Raw genomic sequence first — 18,247 nt, 5'->3', positions numbered from 1 at the left:
GGAGGAAAAGGAAAGTGCGTGTCTCATTTGGCCTTTGTAGTCTGACAGGTGCAGGATGAAGTCAGGTCATTGGGGGAGGTTCTTTCTTAATGTTCAAGTTGAGTTTTTCTTCTTCTTTCTGTTCTTAACTTGAAGCTGTATCAGCACATTCCTAGCTGAGCTCTCTCGCTTCTCAGTAATCGGCTAAACCATCATAGCCAGATTCAAGCCCTTCTCACACCTCTGGAAATTGGAGACTCATTCTCCCCTTTGAGTGACAGGGATGCAGCAAGCTTCTAGCGGCTCTCTTGCTCAGTTCCTGCCCTTGAGCACAGGCTTCCTGGCTTTAAGGAATGAATGCCGTGTTATCCAGTCTCCTTACCCACATCAAGACCAGGATAATCCAGGGGTTTCTGGGTCAAAGCATTTGATCCTTATAAGCTCCAGTTCAATGGAGACCATCAGTGTTTCCAGCTGGCCAGCCACCAGATTCTGTGAACAGTGGGGAGAACCTTCCTAAAGACCTCCTGCCATTGGGTGCTGTCCTGCGTGACAACCAGCAAAGCAAGGCTTTCCAAATAGCCCAGTGCAGCAAATGTGAGGAAAGAAGGGCCTTCATCTTGCTTGTGCAGGGTCTCTTGTCCCTTCAAAATTTGGAGAAAAGAGCAGTATTAGTCATGAAATCTCTCAGGGACATATCAGTATCCTCAGACATGTCATTAGTTCAGCTTGACCCTGTTCTTGCAGTTAATCTGACTCACTCACATGAGTCAGGCTTCCATAGAGCAGAAGAGGTTGTGTTCTCAACAGTGGAGTCAGCAAAAAATGATTTAAGTGCTAGGATCTTCAGATAATACAGATTCCCTGACCTCAAGGACTTACAGCCTCAGGGTCAATTTCAAAAATGAGTAACCAGACATGTCCATTGGGGCCAACTTTAACGCCCACTGGGGAGGCAGTTCACAGCCCTTGCAGAAGTTGTGCTTCAGCCAATGGGCAAATGAGACTTAGCCATTTGGAAAAAAGAGAGGTGGACAGCAAAGATATTCCAGGCAAAGGAAGCAGAACATAGAGACACACAGGGAGACGAAAACATAATAAACAGTTGGAGGACTGCATGTATGTGTGGCTGGGCTGCAGGATGTGGGAGATGAGGATGGAGAGGACCAGGTGACCAGGGCTTGACCATGAATGAGCACTGAGGAGTACAAGCATGAGAACAACACACATCATGGAAGCACCAGTCTTGTGGCTGCAGAGGGCAGAGTGGAGCGAGATGGACTCAAGGTGGGGCCTCCACGGGGTGGTGGGTGATTGCAACAGCTGGGTGCGAAGCAGGAGGACGGAACTGAAGCTGTGGCAGTGAGCATGGGGGAGGAGGATGGACGTGAGGGAGACTTAGGAGGGAGAATTAGCAGGACTGAGTGAATATGGGAGATGATCAGGGAGAGCCTGGTGTAATTCTCCATCTTCCATCTGGACCAGTAAGCTGGAAAAGGTATGTTCTGCTGCTCCTGAGATGGGGCCACAGGATGGGAAGAGCCGAAAGGTCACCAGGTCAGAGGGGGTGTGCTGAGTTTTATGGTACCTGTGGGGTATCAAGCACAGGTGTGTCACTGTTCCTTGTATGTGCAGGTATGGAACTGAGGTTGACATTTACCAGCTGCTCACTTCCCAAGAATTCATTTAAGTCACTTATTCCTCTCTTTCTCTTTGTGCCTATGTCTAGGGCAGGCCCAAATCTATACTTTTTCCAAGATCATGCAGATGAGCACTGTATTTCCATTTCTCTTAATTATAGTTTTATTCATCCAGACTTTCCAGGCATTTCTCTTTTAGATTAAAATACTTTTGCATTATTGTTTCAATTTCAAAGACTAACTACACCCTTTCCCCTCCTATTACTTTCTTGTTCTCACACTGTATTGTTCCCCCAGGCTTTGGAGAACTGCTTCAAGTTTATTAGGCACATTAATCAGATCTGTGAATATCCTGACAGTTTGCACTAGAGCTTTGAAACAGGAAGAGGGTTACTTGCTCCCCTGTCTAGAGGTTCCTTTCACTACTTAGGTCAAATTAACTTTTATGTGTGCTCAGCTACAGGAAATGAAAGCCCACAGATTTAAACCATAAACAAAAATTATGCCACGGGGCAGATGAAGTTTGGAATAGGTTTGACAGATGATCACCTCCTACAAATATTTGAGGAACCAGTATTGATTCAAGGATGTTCATGTGCACTGAGGAAAGAAGAGTTAGGAAGATCATTCATTGTCTTCTGTGTCCACAGCCCCCAACACTCTGATAGCACCTGTCCTATCGAATATGCCTGAATTTTATTCCATTAATAAATTAAACAGAATGTGGGCTTTTAGAATTTGTCTGATTTATACTAACACCAAGAAGCTAAATTCACTTTCCAAGTTCACTCTAATAAAGATAAAAAGTAGAACCAACACACTACACACTCCAACAATTAGTCTTTGGAGAGAATATGCAGAAGGAACCTTCATGCTTGGTAATCTTTCCTGCTGACCCACGAGGATGTTACATTTCTTTCCTTCTAGTTCTTTCTCTACTGCTCTCATAGAAGAGAAAGCTACTTTCCTATGTAGACAGAGGGCCCTCTTCAACTCTGAGAACTCCAGCCCGTTCTGAAACACTTGGGGACTGGACAACAGTGAAGACACACGGTGATATTCAGTCTCATTCTCTTAAGATGAAAATACACAACCAAGGCACATGAGCCAAAACTATTTAGATGGAACAAGTGGGAATCAAACATAGCAAGCATCAAAGTTAATCTGACACTAATTTAATGATATGCATAACTGTTATTGTGTTGCATGGTAATTAGGCTTAAGTGGCAAGCAGTTCAGGTAAATGACTTTAATTAGGATTACTTTCCATCCGTCAAGTCAAATATTTCCAGAGACAACTGAGAGGAGAGACAGTTTAAGAAAAGGAATTTGTATGTCATCCTCTTCCTTTTTCCCTCCCCTCTGTACCCCACCAACCAACACACACACACACGCACACACACACACACGTGCACGCACACACACACACACACACGGGATCAGAGGAAATGGCCAATTCTCTAATCACTCCTTTCCTCTCAACTTTCCCTTTATGTTGGAACCCGTGATACCCTATTCTGATTTTAGAGAAAGATGGTATTCACACTTAAGTCATGGTATCCCTGCTATCTAGCCTTCCATGCACACAGAAACAAGATCTGAGACTGGTGATGGGAAGAAAGGATAAAGGGAGGCTGGGGGAGGAAAATGAGAGGCTCCTTGAACATTGTTCTGGGTGCTCCTGACCCATGTGGGTCCCTGTGCACGTGCAGTTCTTACGTTGGAGGAGAGGCTCTGCCGGGAATGCAGGTTGGAGGGGCCGCAGGGTAAAGGAGGTTCACGGCCGTGAGGACCAGGAGGAGCAGTGGGGGCCGTGAGGACCCACTGGGAAGAAGAGGAGGAGGAAACGTGAACTCGAACTGTAAAGCGTGATGTAGTGCTTACACGAGTCCAGCGCAGAGCCAGAGGCTGCCACAGGACGCAGGAGGAGATCAGGGGCAGCTTGAAGGAGGTACTTAGGGGACGCGGAGCCTGACAGGAGGCATGCAGCGCCGGAAAGCCAAGCAGTGCAGGCCCGCGGTGAGGGCTTTGTGCTCACACTGCCAAGTCCCTAGCAGTGGTTCTCACATCTGGAGACCCTGTTCCCTGAAGGTGATGCAGGCCGTTAGCAAGGGCCTCACCACAGAGAAGGACGCCAACCTGGCACATCGGGATCACCTGGGGAGTTTGGGAAATGCTGTTGCCTGGGTCCCGCCCCCAAGGATTCTGATTGAAGGAGACCAGGGAGCAGCCTGGGCATGGAGATCATTTAAAGCTTCCAGGAGGCGCTAACAGGCAGCCAAGACTGAGCGCCACTGCCCTTAGAGGGAGCAATGCCAGACTAGGTCAGGGTTGGCCTCTGTCTCTTACACACCACCCACCACAAGTAGCTTCTGGTAGGAGCTTTGCCTGTACAGCCTCTGCAGTAACAGGACAATGCTCTTTTGTGTCAAGTGGGCTGGACGCCAGCAAGTGGAAGCAGAGTCTAAAGGGGGCTTGAACAAAGGGGTGTTTCGCACTGCACCTGGGTGGGGGAGTTGGGGAGTATTTTTATTACCCTCTCAGACTGAAGAACAGACCCAGACATGGTGTTCCTCTTGAATCGCCAACTGGCTATGCTCGTCCCGCTCCAGCCTACCCTGGATGTCTCTTCTTTCCAGGCTTTGGTGACAGTCCCTGCCCTTTGCTAAAATACCAAGGATTTGAGGATTCGAGCTGGCATTACTCTGGTGATTCTAGGAGATGGCTCTTGTGTGCTCTACTTATAAAGGGACAACATTGTGTTTTGTAGGTTTGATAGCACTGACCCTCATCAGATGCTGGATGCCAGGCACGTGGAGATCCAGCAGATGGAATCCACCATGGCCTCCATTTCTGCATCTGCTAGCTTGTTTGAGGTCACCATCCCTGACTATAAGCAACTGAGGCAGTGCAGGAAGGAGGCGTGCCAGCTGAAGGAGCTCTGGGACACAATTGGGATGGTGACCTCCAGTATCCATGCCTGGGAGACCACCACGTGGATGGATGTCAACGTGGAGGCCATGGACTTGGAGTGCAAATGGTTTGCCAGGCACATCCGGCACCTCGACAAGGAGGTCAGGGCCTGGGATGCCTTCACAGGCCTGGAAAGCACCGTTTTGAACACCCTGACCTCCCTGAGGGCTGTGGCCGAACTGCAGAACCCGGCCATGCGGGAGCGGCACTGGAGGCAGCTGATGCAGGCCACGGGCGTGACCTTCACCATGGACGAGGGCACCACCCTGGCACACCTCCTGCAGCTTCGGCTCCACCACTTTGAGGACGAGGTCCGGGCCATCGTAGACAGAGCTGTGAAAGAGATGGGCATGGAGAAGGTCTTGAAGGAGCTGCAGACCACCTGGGTCCGCATGGAATTCCAGTACGAGCCCCACCCGCAGACCTACGTGCCTCTGCTGCGGTCCGACGAGGACCTCATCGAGGTTCTGGAGGATAACCAAGTCCAGCTTCAGAACCTGATGATGTCCAGGTACATTGCCTTCTTCCTGGAGGAAGTATCGGGCTGGCAGAAGAAGCTGTCCACTGCTGACGCCGTCATCTCCCTCTGGTTTGACGTGCAGCGCACATGGTCTCATCTAGAAAGTATATTCATCGGATCTGAAGATATCCGGGCTCAGCTGCCCCAGGTACCTGCTCCCTCTGTTCCCATCCCTGTATCAAGGGATGATCCCCCAGTTCCTGCATCCTCTAGACCTTTCCTTCTCTGCCTCCCTGCCTTGGCTTCACCCAGGGGCACCTCCAGTAAACATTGACCTTCCAAGCCACCAAAAGTCAGGCAGAGGAAAAGAGAGAAAGTGAAATGTATGCCAGCGAGTTTGTTCCTAATGTGTAGGAAAAAGAAAGGAGAACCTGGTTTTAAAACCAAAACCAAAAAAAGTGTACAGGAGAAAGGAGGTCAAAAATATGAGCTGCTCTTGGGGTGCTCCACACGTAATTACAGTGCAGGTATCGACTGGAAGCGAGCATCGTTTCCAGGCAAACTCAAGCTCCTTCTCTGCAGCGAGCTGTTCTGTAGTACTCGGGCCTGTGCCAGCAGGCTAAATACCAGTCTTCAGCTAAATACTAAATGAGGAATTCCGCTAAATATGCATTCTTCTCATTACTACCTTTCCTGTAGTTGCTTGCCCCTTGTAATTTGTCCTAATTAATGTGCATTAATGTACTTCCCCCCCCCAGTGGACTCTAATTCATTTAAAAAGAGATTTTCCAGACTTCTTCTGTGTCCCTCAGCACAGCAGCACAGCGAGTTCTCTGCTTACAAATTAGTTTGATTCCAAAATGTCATATGTTGTCCAGACCTTGTTTCAGAGTTAAAGCACATTCCATCAAAACATGATATTTTTCCAGCTCATCCCACAAATGCATATTTAGTGTAATAATGCACACTAAAGATTGTACATTTGCAATGAAAAATAACAGAAAATAATCCTGCTATAGCTATTGTCATTAAGCAAAATTGAATAAGCCAGATTTTATTAATCTCCAACGCTAATGATTGAAGAAGGGCAGGTTTAATGAGAAGGGGGTGTAGGTGGAGACTTTTGTACACATTTTGAAGGAGACATTTGAGAACTTTCAATTCAACATAATAAAGAATTCATATCATTAACTTCTCAGGTTTGTGTGTAAAACATATAAATACATTTATTTTCTTTGTATTAACAATATGGTAACAAAGACAACTCTGAAATGTAATAAATCAGTCATCATCTTACACCCTACCTAGTAAATATTTTCATTCATTATGAATATTTCCCAACTTTTTTTCACATATATACACGTTTTTACACAACTGCTCTCAGTGTAATTACAATTTTCTGTTCGGCTCTTTTCATTTGAACATTTATGTCAGATATTTCCGATACTTCTATAACCTTGATACTTTTTCATTTTTAATTGTCATAAGATATCTCACTGAGGAATCATAATTTACTTCACCTCACCCTCTTATTTTTAAATCTTCTTGGGAGAGAGGCCCAGATCACAGTGGTCCCAGCAGACTGGAGCCGGTGGCCCGGGTTTGAGTTGCAGGACCTTAGGGAAGTTACTTAAGTTCTCAGTGTCTTGGTTTTCTCATCTGTAAATTGGGACTAATACTAGTCCCTACTTCAAGAAGTTAAAGTAACGCACACAGCAATGCCATTATGATTGTTGTTATGTAATAATAGCCACACAAGCTCTCATCAGGTGCCAGGTGTTGGCCTAAAGTGCTTTGCATTATTATTGTCTCAGTCATTTCAACAACACTGTGAGGGTGTGTGCGTTTGGGGGGAATGATAATATCTAATTAACTTTGACATCATAGTAGCACATTTGCTGTGGAAACACTTTGGTTATATAAACTTTTGCTTGGACCCAGAAAGAACATTGGATCCACCATCTCCCTGACTTAGGAATTATGTATTTTATGCCAACAGTTCTCAAAGTGTGGTCTGGTGACCCCTGGGGGTGGTCCCTGAGACCTTTCCAGGGGATCCTCAACGTCAAAATTATCTTTATAATAATACTGATGGTATTTGCCTTTTTAACTCATTCTTCCATGAGCGTACAATGGAGTTTTCCAGAGGCTACATGATGTGATATCACAACAGAATGAATGTAGAAGCAGAGAAGAGAATCTGGCCATCTTCTAAGTTAGACATTAAACATATTTGCCAAAAAAAATGTGAAGTGATGCCACTTTTTCTCTAAGTTATATTGTTTAGGAGAATATAATTATTTTGGATAAAAATATGTTATTAACATAATGGGCTTATTATTGTTATTTTTTAAATGAATTGATAAATATTTTTAAAAATTTCTCAACTTTAGCTTCTAATATAGAATATACATGGATAGATATAATATTACCTACATAAACAATAGCTCTTTCCACTCCTCAGTAATTTTTACAAACATAAAGGGACTTCAAGACCAAAATGTTTGCGAACCACTGTTTCAAGCTAAAGGCGTTTCCTCCTTTGAGACTAATTTCTGTATTAGACAACTAGGAGCAGTTTCAAAAGCAGACTTAGTACATGAAGGTAGCTTCTTGAAATTGAGGGGGGTGGTAGTTTATTTTTTTCCACATTTTTATTTGCAGGATTCTAAAAGATTTGAAGGCATCGACACTGACTTTAAAGAGTTAGCTTATGATGCTCAGAAAACTCCAAACGTAGTGGAAGCCACCAACAAATCAGGTCTTTATGAAAAGTTGGAAGATATTCAGAGCAGGTGATGGTCGGTTTGCAGCCTCTTTTGTAATGTGTTTCCTTTCCCCGCTCTGTCTCTGAGATCCTTACCTTATTTAACTGCCCGAGTGAGAGAATATGTCTGATTGTGTACCTTGATTTGCCTGTGTGGTTGGGTAATACGGGGTGTTAATAGAGGTGTTTATTGTGATGTTTGCAAATACCTATACATGTTCCATGCATACATGATTTCTGCGTGTAATCCATAGGTCGCACTGGTTTTCATTTAGGTAACATCTATGTGCCTATGGATCTAGGCAAACCTAATTAGGAAATTCTTTGTGCCCGCAGACTGTACCTGTGTGAGAAGGCCCTGGCGGAGTACCTGGACACCAAAAGGCTTGCCTTCCCTAGGTTTTACTTTCTCTCCTCTTCTGACCTGTTAGACATCCTTTCCAACAGCACAGACCCGCAACAGGTAAGCTGGGGAAGTACCTGTAGAAACATTCAGAAGGACCAAGATGCTCCAGCAGGAGAGTTTCAGGTTCCCCGTCACGCCCCCTTAGGCAGTGTATGTATTTCAGACCTGTGTTGCCATCCTCATCATCCCTAACCTCAGAGCTTTCTTCATTTCCACCATTACTGCTTCTCAGGATGCCCGCCCCTCAGCCCATCAATGGCTTTTTTTTTTTTTTAACAGCTTTATTGGAGTATAATTGCTTTACATTGTTGTGTTAGTTGCTGCTGTATAACCAAGTGAATCAGCTATACATATACATATATCCCCATATCCCCTCCCTCTTGTGTCTCCCTCCCACCCTCCCTATCCCATCCCTCTAGGTGGTCACAAATCACCGAGCTGATCTCCCTGTGTTATGTAGCTGCTTCCCACTAGCTAGCTATTTTACATGTGGTAGTGTATATATGTCCATGCCACTCTCTCACTTCATCCCAGCTTACCATTCCACCTCCCTGTGTACTCAAGTCCATTCTCTACATCTGCGTCTTTATTCCTGTCCTGCCCCTAGGTTCTTCAGAACCTTTTTTTTTTTTTTTTTAGATTCCACATATATGCGTTAATATACGATATTTGTTTTTCTCTTTCTGACTTACTTCACTCTGTATGACAGACTCTAGGTTCATCCACCTCACTACAAATAACTCAGTTTTGTTTCTTTTTATGGCTGAGTAATATTCCATTGTATATATGTGCCACATCTTCTTTATCCATTCATCTGTTGATGGACACTTAGGTTGCTTCCATGTCCTGGCTATTGTAAATAGTGCTGCAATGAACATTGTGGTACATGACTCTTTTTGAATTATGGTTTTCTCAGGGTATACGTCCAGTAGTGGGATTGCTGGGTCATATAGTAGTTCTATTTTTAGTTTTTTAAGGAAGCTCCATACTGTTCTCCATAGTGGCTGTATCAATTTACATTCCCACCAACAGTGCAAGAGGGTTCCCTTTTCTCCACACCCTCCCCAGCATTTATCGTTCGTAGATTTTTTGATGATGACCATTCTGACTGGTGTGAGGTGATACCTCATTGTAGTTTTGATTTGCATTTCTCTAATTATTAGTGATATTGAGCATCCTTTCATGTGTTTGTTGGCAATCTGTATATCTTTTTTGGAGAGATGTCTATTTAGGTCTTCTGCCCATTTTTGGATTGGGTTGTTTTTTTGGTATTGAGCTGCATGAGCTGCTTGTATATTTTGGAGATTAATCCTTTGTCAGTTGCTTCATTGGCAAATAGTTTCTACCATTCTGAAGGTTGTCTTTTCGTCTTGTTTATGGTTTCCATAGCTGTGCAAAAGCTTTTAAGTTTCACTAGGTCCCATTTGTTTATTTTTGTTTTTATTTCCATTTCTCTAGGAGTTGGGTCAAAAAGGATCTTGCTGTGATTTATGTCATAGAGTGTTCTGCCTATGTTTTCCTCTAAGAGTTTTATAGTGTCTGGCCTTACATTTAGGTCTTTAATCCATTTTGAGTTTATTTTTGTGTATGGTGTTAGGGAGTGTTCTAATTTCATTCTTTTACATGTAGCTGTCCAGTTTTCCCAGCACCACTTATTGAAGAGGCTGTCTTTTCTCCATTGTATATCCTTGCCTCCTTTATCAAAGATAAGGTGACCATATGTGCGTGGGTTTATCTCTGGGCTTGCTATCCTGTTCCATTGATCTATATTTCTGTTTTTGTGCCACTACCATACTGTCTTGATTACTGTAGCTTTGTAGTATAGTCTGAAGTCAGAGAGCCTGATTCCTCCAGCTCCATTTTTCTTTCTCAAGATTGCTTTGGGTATTCGGGGTCTTTTGTGTTTCCATACAGATTGTGAAATTTTTTGTTCTAGTTCTGTGAAAAATGCCATTGGTAATTTGATAGGGATTGCATTGAATCTGTAGATTGCTTTGGGTAGTAGAGTCATTTTCACAATGTTGATTCTTCCAATCCAAGAACATGGTCTATCTCTCCATCTGTTTGTATCATTTTAATTTCTTTCATCAGTGTCTTATAGTTTTCTGCATACAGGTTTTTTGTCTCCTTAGGTAGGTTTATTCCTAGGTATTTTATTCTTTTTGTTGCAATGGTAAATGGGAGTGTTTTCTTAATTTCTGTTCCAGATATTTAATCATTAGTGTATAGGAGTGCAAGAGATTTCTGTGCATTAATTTTGTATCCTGCTACTCTACCAAATTCATTGATTAGCTCTAGTAGTTTTCTGGTAGCATTTTTAGGATTCTCTATGTATAGTATCATGTCATCTGCAAACAGTGACAATTTTACTTCTTCTTTTCTGATTTGGATTCCTTTTCTTTCTTTTTCTTCTCTGATTGCTGTGGCTAAAACTTCCAAAACTATGTTGAATAATAGTGGTGAGAGTGGACAACCTTGTCTTGTTCCTGATCTTAGAGGAAATGGTTTCAGTTTTTCACCATTGAGAATGATGTTGGCTGTGTATTTGTCATATATGGCCTTTATTATGTTGAGGTAGGTTCCCTCTATGCCTACTTTCTGGAGTGTTTTTATCATAAATGGGTGTTGAATTTTGTCAAAAGCTTCTTCTGCATCTATTGAGATGATTATTTGATTTTTATCCTTCAGTTTGTTAATATGGTGTATTACATTGATTGATTTGTGTTTATTGAAGAATCCTTGCATTCCTGGGATAAACCCCACTTGATCATGGTGTATGATCCTTTTAATGAGCTGCTGGATTCTGTTTGCTAGTATTTTGTTGAGGATTTTTGCATCTATGTTCATCAGTGATATTGGCCTATAGTTTTCTTTTTCTGTAACATCTGTGTCTGGTTTTGGTATCAGGGTGATGGTGGCCTCATAGAATGGGTTTGGGAGTGTTCCTCCCTCTGCTATATTTTGGAAGAGTTTGAGAAGGATAGATGTTAGCTGTTCTCTAAATGTTTGATAGAATTCGCCTGTGAAGCCATCTGGTCCTGGGCTTTTGTTTGTTGGAAGATTTTTAATCACAGTTTCAATTTCAGTGCTTGTGATTGGTCTGTTTATATTTTCTATGTCTTCCTGGTTCAGTCTCAGAATGTTGTGCTTTTCTAAGAATTTGTCCATTTCTTCCAGGTTGTCCATTTTATTGGTATATAGTTGTTTGTAGTAATCTCTCATGATCCTTTGTATTTCTGCAGAGTCAGTTGTTACTTCTCCTTTTTCATTTCTAATTCTGTTGATTTGAGTCTTCTCCCTTTTCTTCTTGATGAGTCTGGCTAATGGTTTATCAATTTTTTTTATCTTCTCAAAGAACCAGCTTTTAGGTTTATTGATCTTTGCTATCATTTCCTTCACTTCTTTTTCATTTATTTCTGATCTGATCTTTATGATTTCTTTCCTTCTGCTAACTTTGGGGTCTTTTTGTTCTTCTTTCTCTAATTGCTTTAGGTCTAAGGTTAGGTTGTTTATTTGAGGTTTCTCTTGTTTCTTCAGGTAGGATTGTATTGCTATAAACTTCCCTCTTAGAACTGCTTTTGCTGCATCCCATAGGTGTTGGGCTGTCGTGTTTTCATTGTCATTTGTTTCTAGGTATTGTTTGATTTCCTCTTTGATTTCTTCAGTGATCTCTTGGTTATTTAGTAGTGTATTGTTTAGCCTCCATGTGTTTGTATTTTTTACAGTTTTTTTCCTGTAATTGCTATCAGTCTCATAGCATTGTGGTCGGAAAAGATACTTGATATGATTTCAATTTTCTTAAATTTACCAAGACTTGATTTGTGACCCAAGATATGATCTATCCTGGAGAATGTTCCGTGAGCACTTGAGAAGAAAGTGTATTTTGTTGTTTTGGAATGGGGTGTCCTATGAATATCAATTAAGTCCATCTTGTTTAATGTATCATTTAAAGCTTGTGTTTCCTTATTTATTTTCATTTTGGATGATCTGTCCATTTGTGAAAGTGGGGTGTTAAAGTCCCCTACTATTACTGTGTTACTGTCGATTTCCCCTTTTATGGCTGTTAACATTTGCCTTATGTATTGAGGTGCTTCTATGTTGGATGCATAAATATTTACTATTGTTATATCTTCTTCTTGGATTGATCCCTTGATCATTATGTAGCGTCCTTCTTTGTCTCTTGTAATAGTCTTTAAAGTCATTGTGTCTGATGTGAGAATTGCTACTCCAGCTTTCTTTTGATTTCCATTTTAATGGAATATCTTTTTCCATCCCCTCACTTTCAGTCTGTATGTGTCCCTAGATCTGAAGTGGCTCTCTTGTAGACAGCATATATACAGGTCTTGTTTTTGTATCCATTCAGCAAGTCTGTGTCTTTTGGTGGGAGCATTTAATCCATTTACATTCAAGGTAATTATCGATATGTATGTTCCTATTACCATTTTCTTAATTGTTTTGGGTTTGTTATTGTAGATCTTTTCCTTGTCTTGTGTTTCCTGCCTAGAGAAGTTCCTTTAGCATTTTTTGTAAAGCTGGTTTTGTGGTGCTGAATTCTCTTAGCTTCTGCTTGTCTGTAAAGGTTTTCATTTCTCCGTCGAACCTGAATGAGATCCTTGCTGGGTAGAGCAATCTTGGTTGTAGGTTTTTCCCTTTCATCACTTTAAATATGTCCTGCCACTCCCTTCTGGCTTGCAGAGTTTCTGCTGAAAGATCAGCTGTTAACCTTATGGGGATTCCCTTGTATGTTATTTGTTGTTTTTTCCCTTGCTGTTTTTAATATTTTTTCTTTGTATTTAATTTTTGATAGTTTGATTAATATGTGTCTTGGTGTGTTTCTCCTTGGATTTATCCTGTATGGGACTCTCTGTGCTTCCTGGACTTGATTGACTATTTCCTTTCCCATATTAAGGAAGTTTTCAACTATAATCTCTTCAAATATTTTCTCAGACCCTTTCTTTTCCTCTTCTTCTTCTGGGACCCCTATAATTCGAATGTTGGTGAGTTTAATGTTGTCCCAGAGGTCTCTGAGACTGTCCTCAATTATTTTCATTCTTTTTTCTTTATTCTGCTCTGTGGTAGTTATTTCCACTATTTTATCTTCCAGGTCACTTAGTCACTCTTCTGCCTCAGTTATTCTGCTATTGATTCCTTCTAGAGAATTTTTAATTTCATTTATTGTGTTGTTCATCATTGTTTGTTTGCTCTTTAGTTCTTCTAGGTCCTTGTTAAACGTTTCTTGTGTTTTCTCCATTCTATTTCCAAGAATTTGGATCATCTTTACTATCATTACTCTGAATTCTTTTTCACCTAGACTGCCTATTTCCTCTTCATTTGTTTGGTCTGGTGGGTTTTTATCTTGCTCCTTCATCTGCTGCATATTTCTCTGTCTTCTCATTTTGCTTAACTTACTGTGTTTGGGGTCTCCTTTTGCAGGCTGCAGGTTCATAGTTCCCGTTGTCTCTGGTGTCTGCCCCCAGTGCCTAAGGTTGGTTCTGTGGGTTGTGTAGGATTCCTGGTAGAGGGGACTGGTGCCTGTGTTCTGGTGGATGAGGCTGTATCTTGTCTTTCTGGTGGGCAAGACCGCATCCGGTGGTGTGTTTTGGAGTGTCTGTGAACTTAGTATGATTTTAGGCAGCCTCTCTGCTAATGGGTGGGGTTGTGTTCCTGTCTTGCTAGTTGTTTGGCATGGGGTGTCCAGCACTGGAGCTTGCTGGTCATTGAGTGGAGCTGGGTCTTAGTGTTGAGACGGAGATCTCTGAGAGAGCTCTCGCCAATTGATATTACGTGGGGCTGGGAGGTCTCTGGTGGTCCAATGTCCTGAACTCGGCTCTCCCACCTCAGAGGCTCAGGCCTGCCACCTGGCCGGAGCACCAGACCCTGTCAGCCACACAGTCAGGCATAAGCAAGGCAAGGGAGATCCTGGGCGAGGGGTCCCACCAGGTCACGTAGACTCCTGGACTCTCTGATGTCCTTTTATTCCTTTGCACTTAGTCTAGTTTCACTTGCTCGTAGGGAGCCGTGTGAAAAGGCCTCGCAGCTGCTCCTCCAGACCGGAGTTCCCAAACTTTAGGCTTGATTTGTTTATTTAATTCGAGTGTCCATCCTTGACTCTGTTCCCATATGGAATGGATCTTGATCTTATATATCCTTTTCTTAATCCTCCTTGGAAATAGTGAAAAGAGAGTAATGTATCACTTCATTTCCAGCATAGAGTTCTCTGTCGAAAATCAGCAGTTCACACATCAGAAATCTCACCTTGCCAAAACCTTTGTGCAGTTTACCACAGAGTCCCATCAGTGGCTTTTACTCTCTAGAGTTGGAGAAGCTTTGAGGATGGCAAAATGGAAGGGGCTAAGCCTTTAAAGAGAATGCCTTTGATGTGCTTCTGAAGAGAGATGCAGTAAATAGTGGTCAAAAGTAATAGCTAGGATTTCCATGGAAAGATAAGATTGAGAGTTGTATTAATGGGACATTGGGGTGGTTTATGTGAATGTATATGAGGAACCCAAAATTTGGGGTTCTAGCCCTTGATTCTAGCCACTAATCAGCCATCTAGTCTTGGGTATATCACTTCTTTGTGACAAACCTGACTCATATGTAAAATAGAAGCCTACTGTGTTACAATTTTTTAAAATATTAAAGTACCTGTCTTTGTCTGTCTGACTTATCTCACATGGCATTATACCCTCCAGGTCCGTCCATGTTCTTGCAAATGGCAAGATTTCATTCTTCTTTATGGCTGAGTAATATTACATTGTAGATGTATACCACATCTTCTTTATCCATTCATCTGTTTTTATGTATATGTGGAATCTAAAAAACAAAACAAATGAACAAATATGTAACAAAATAAAAACAGACTCACAGATACAAGGGACAAACTAGTGGTTGCCAGAGGAGGGAGGGGGTAGGGGGATGGGTGAAATAGATGAAAGGGATGAAGAGGTACAAAATACCAGTTACAGAATAAATAAGTCACAGGGGTATAATGTACAACACAGGGAATATAGTCAGTAATATTAAAATAACTTTGTATGGTACATTATCCATAAACATATGGAATCACTATGTTGTACATCTGAAACTGATACAATATTGTAAGTCAACTATATGTCAATAAACAAAAAAGAAGTAAACTATATACATACATACATATGTGTGTGTGTGTGTGTGTGTATCCTAATGGATACACTGTTGGCATTTTGAGCTGTAGGCAGTGGTTCTCCAACTTGAAAGTGCATCAGAATCACCCAGAAGGCTTATTAAAATACAGATTCCTAGACCCCATCCCCAGAGTCTCTGACTCGTAGGTCTGGCTGGGGCTGGAGAATTTGCATTTCCAAGGATTTCTTCCCAAGTGTTTTGAGGACCACACTTTGAGAACCACTGCTAGAGAACAGAGAGTCTGAGTCTCAAAATGATGGACAGGAAGGAAGGATGATGTCTGTACTGTATGATCTTTTAGCTTCCCTCTGTTCTCACCCAGAGAAGAGCTCAAGACTTGTTTGTAGTTCTCTTATTTTCCTTTAGACTGAGGATATAAAGTCAAAACTGTGATCAGGAGTCACTTATGAGTTCTTTTCCACCTTCAGTGTGACTTTGTTACTCATTTGATGTATAGTTGGGTTCATTCCTTCCTTTTTGCTTTCTGTTTTGGGGGTTTCCCATCCTTGTTGGTTTAATTGTTTGAATACATAGAATTCTAAGAAGCTATGCACAAAGATATGTGAGACGTGTCATTCCTTCCAGGTCATCACTACCTCCCCTCCTCCCACTGTAGGTAACCAATTCCACTAGTTTCTGGTTTATCTTTCCTATGTTTATCTTTGCAAAAATAAGCAGATGTGCATTTACATTTGTACATGTGCGTTTTCTTATTTCCCCTCCTTTCTTACACAACTGGTAGCATGCTCTATATACTTATTTGCAGTTTGCTTTTTTTTTCATCGTTATATATCCTTGAAATCATTCCATGTCACTCCGTATCAATTCAAAGTTCTCTCTCTCATTTTTTTTTGTATCTGTTTCATACTCCATGGACTAATATACCATCGTTTGGCCATATGTTGTCTATACTATTTTGCAATTACAAATAATTTTAGGCTTTGTCTTGTTGGAGGTCTGTCTTTCAGGTAAATCCCTAGAAGTGATGTTGCTGGGTCAAAGGGTGAATGCATATGTGGTCTTATTAGATCCTGCCATATTTCCCCACAAAGGAGTTACATTGTCTTGCATCACCACCAGCAATGGATGAGAGCTTCTCCAACAGAGCCAAAAGATGACACCCATGCCTAAGTTTTCTCTTTGTCATTACCTTTCTTATTGAAATGATGTTTTTGGTTTGTTGGTAAGAAACAGGTACTAAAAAGAGGTCGTCACTGATCGTTAAAGCCCTTCTTTTATTCTAGTTGAAGTGTTTCCAAAGTAGCCCAGACATGGTGGAGTTGAAATATTTATTACATTGGCATTCTGTTTCATAACTGTATTTTCATTAATCCTTATATAGGAGGGTTTAAAGATCATTGCCAGATCTTTTATACCTTTTATACATGGTATATCACTCTTAAATATTTATTTTTATTTATTTTTCACATGGTTTGAGTAAATCTTTAAGTAGCCCTTCCCTATGCCCTGCCCCAAAAGATGAAGCATGCCAGAATAATTCCCAATTCCTCCTATATCTGTGACTCTGTAGTTTTCACACCTGAGTGATTGAATGGTTGGATTTGTAAGTCGTGGGTCACAGAAATTTCCATTCAAATCCCTGAAGACATAGCTCTGCTGTTTCCTGTTACAAAGAAGTCATCTCTGGCCTACCTAGCCTTTGTAGGTAGCCCAATTTCTTTCCATTTGGATCTCTGTAGAGATCAAAATTTAAATTAAATTTTAATTTTTGAAAATTTCTGTATGTTTGGATACTTGTTAATTTTTCTAACACATGATGAGGTTTTTTTCCTCTCTGAAAACTGGGGCTTTCACTGTCTTGGAAAAGTTTTCTTTCAGGATGCTTTCACATAATATTTCTATTCCAGTTTTGTGGATAATTCTTTCTCTCAGATTCATCATATTTCCATAAGTTGAGATTATCATCTTCATATATTCATACATATTTGCATATATTCATACACATGTTTCTCTCTTAGTCCTCTTCCTTGGCATTCTTCCATAGTTTCTCAAGTTTATCCACCATATTTAACTTGTGTGTGTTTATTTGGTCCTTATGTATTGCTAACATTGTTATAAACTGTGCTGTGTCCTTTGTTTGTTTCTTTATTTTTCTACCTCTACCAATTCTTCTTATCTTCCACCTCATATTTTACAGAGTTCATGTTTCTTTTGTTTAATTGAAAACTAAACAAAGTGATACTTTTCATCACTACTTCTGTTTCCTTTATTAAAGCTTTTAATATATACACTCTTACTGTACCTCTTGAGTCCAGCTTTCTCCTTCTTTTAAGTTGTGGGATAATTTCACGGATGTCATCTTAGTTGTGGTTGTTGCTTTAATCCACTACTTGTTCTTGGATAAAGAAAAGTCCATCCCATCACAATATTTGTCCCAAGTCACTGTAGGTGGGATCTTGTCCAGTACCTTCACAGTTTACTTCAATACTCTTAGAATTTTTCCTCTCATCTCATAAGCTTAGAGAGCTCATTGCTGTAAATGTAAGGGTTACAAGTCAGGGTACCAGTAGGCCCTTGTATTTCAAAAAACTCTACTGGGGGCAGCTTTCTGTTTGTTGTTTCTTCTTCACCTGCTGTTCCTCTCACCTCAGGACCACAATGTGGCTCTGTCTAGCATCCTTCCTAGAATTACTGCCCAAGGCATCACTGTGAAGAGCCTCTGTATCATGAGATGCTGTGCTAGGAAGAAGCTCCAGTACAACCAGGCTCTCTGCTTGGTGTGAGCATGCTGGCCCTACTCTGGACCCTCCCGAGGATGGTCTGCTGCACCAGAGTGGTTCCTACAACTGAGTGACTTCTTCCACAGGCCACTGTCACCACTGCCCTTGACCCTCCAG

The 18,247-nt window shown here is 41.5% G+C and overlaps 1 protein-coding gene across 1 annotated transcript in view; it reads left to right on the top strand.

The window, feature by feature from the left end:
- Window positions 1-18,247, top strand: part of DNAH9 (dynein axonemal heavy chain 9) — a 298,166-nt gene that overhangs the window by 74,584 nt on the left and 205,335 nt on the right. Inside the window, exons 20-22 of the mRNA XM_057536174.1 lie at window positions 4,390-5,260; window positions 7,717-7,847; window positions 8,156-8,282. Of these exons, the coding sequence (XP_057392157.1) occupies window positions 4,390-5,260; window positions 7,717-7,847; window positions 8,156-8,282 (1,129 nt within the window). The remainder of the gene's footprint in view (window positions 1-4,389; window positions 5,261-7,716; window positions 7,848-8,155; window positions 8,283-18,247) is intronic.

This window comes from Balaenoptera acutorostrata, chromosome 20, assembly GCF_949987535.1.
Source record: "Balaenoptera acutorostrata chromosome 20, mBalAcu1.1, whole genome shotgun sequence".
NCBI lineage: Eukaryota > Metazoa > Chordata > Mammalia > Artiodactyla > Balaenopteridae > Balaenoptera > Balaenoptera acutorostrata.
This window is presented reverse-complemented; position numbering and strand designations above follow the sequence as displayed.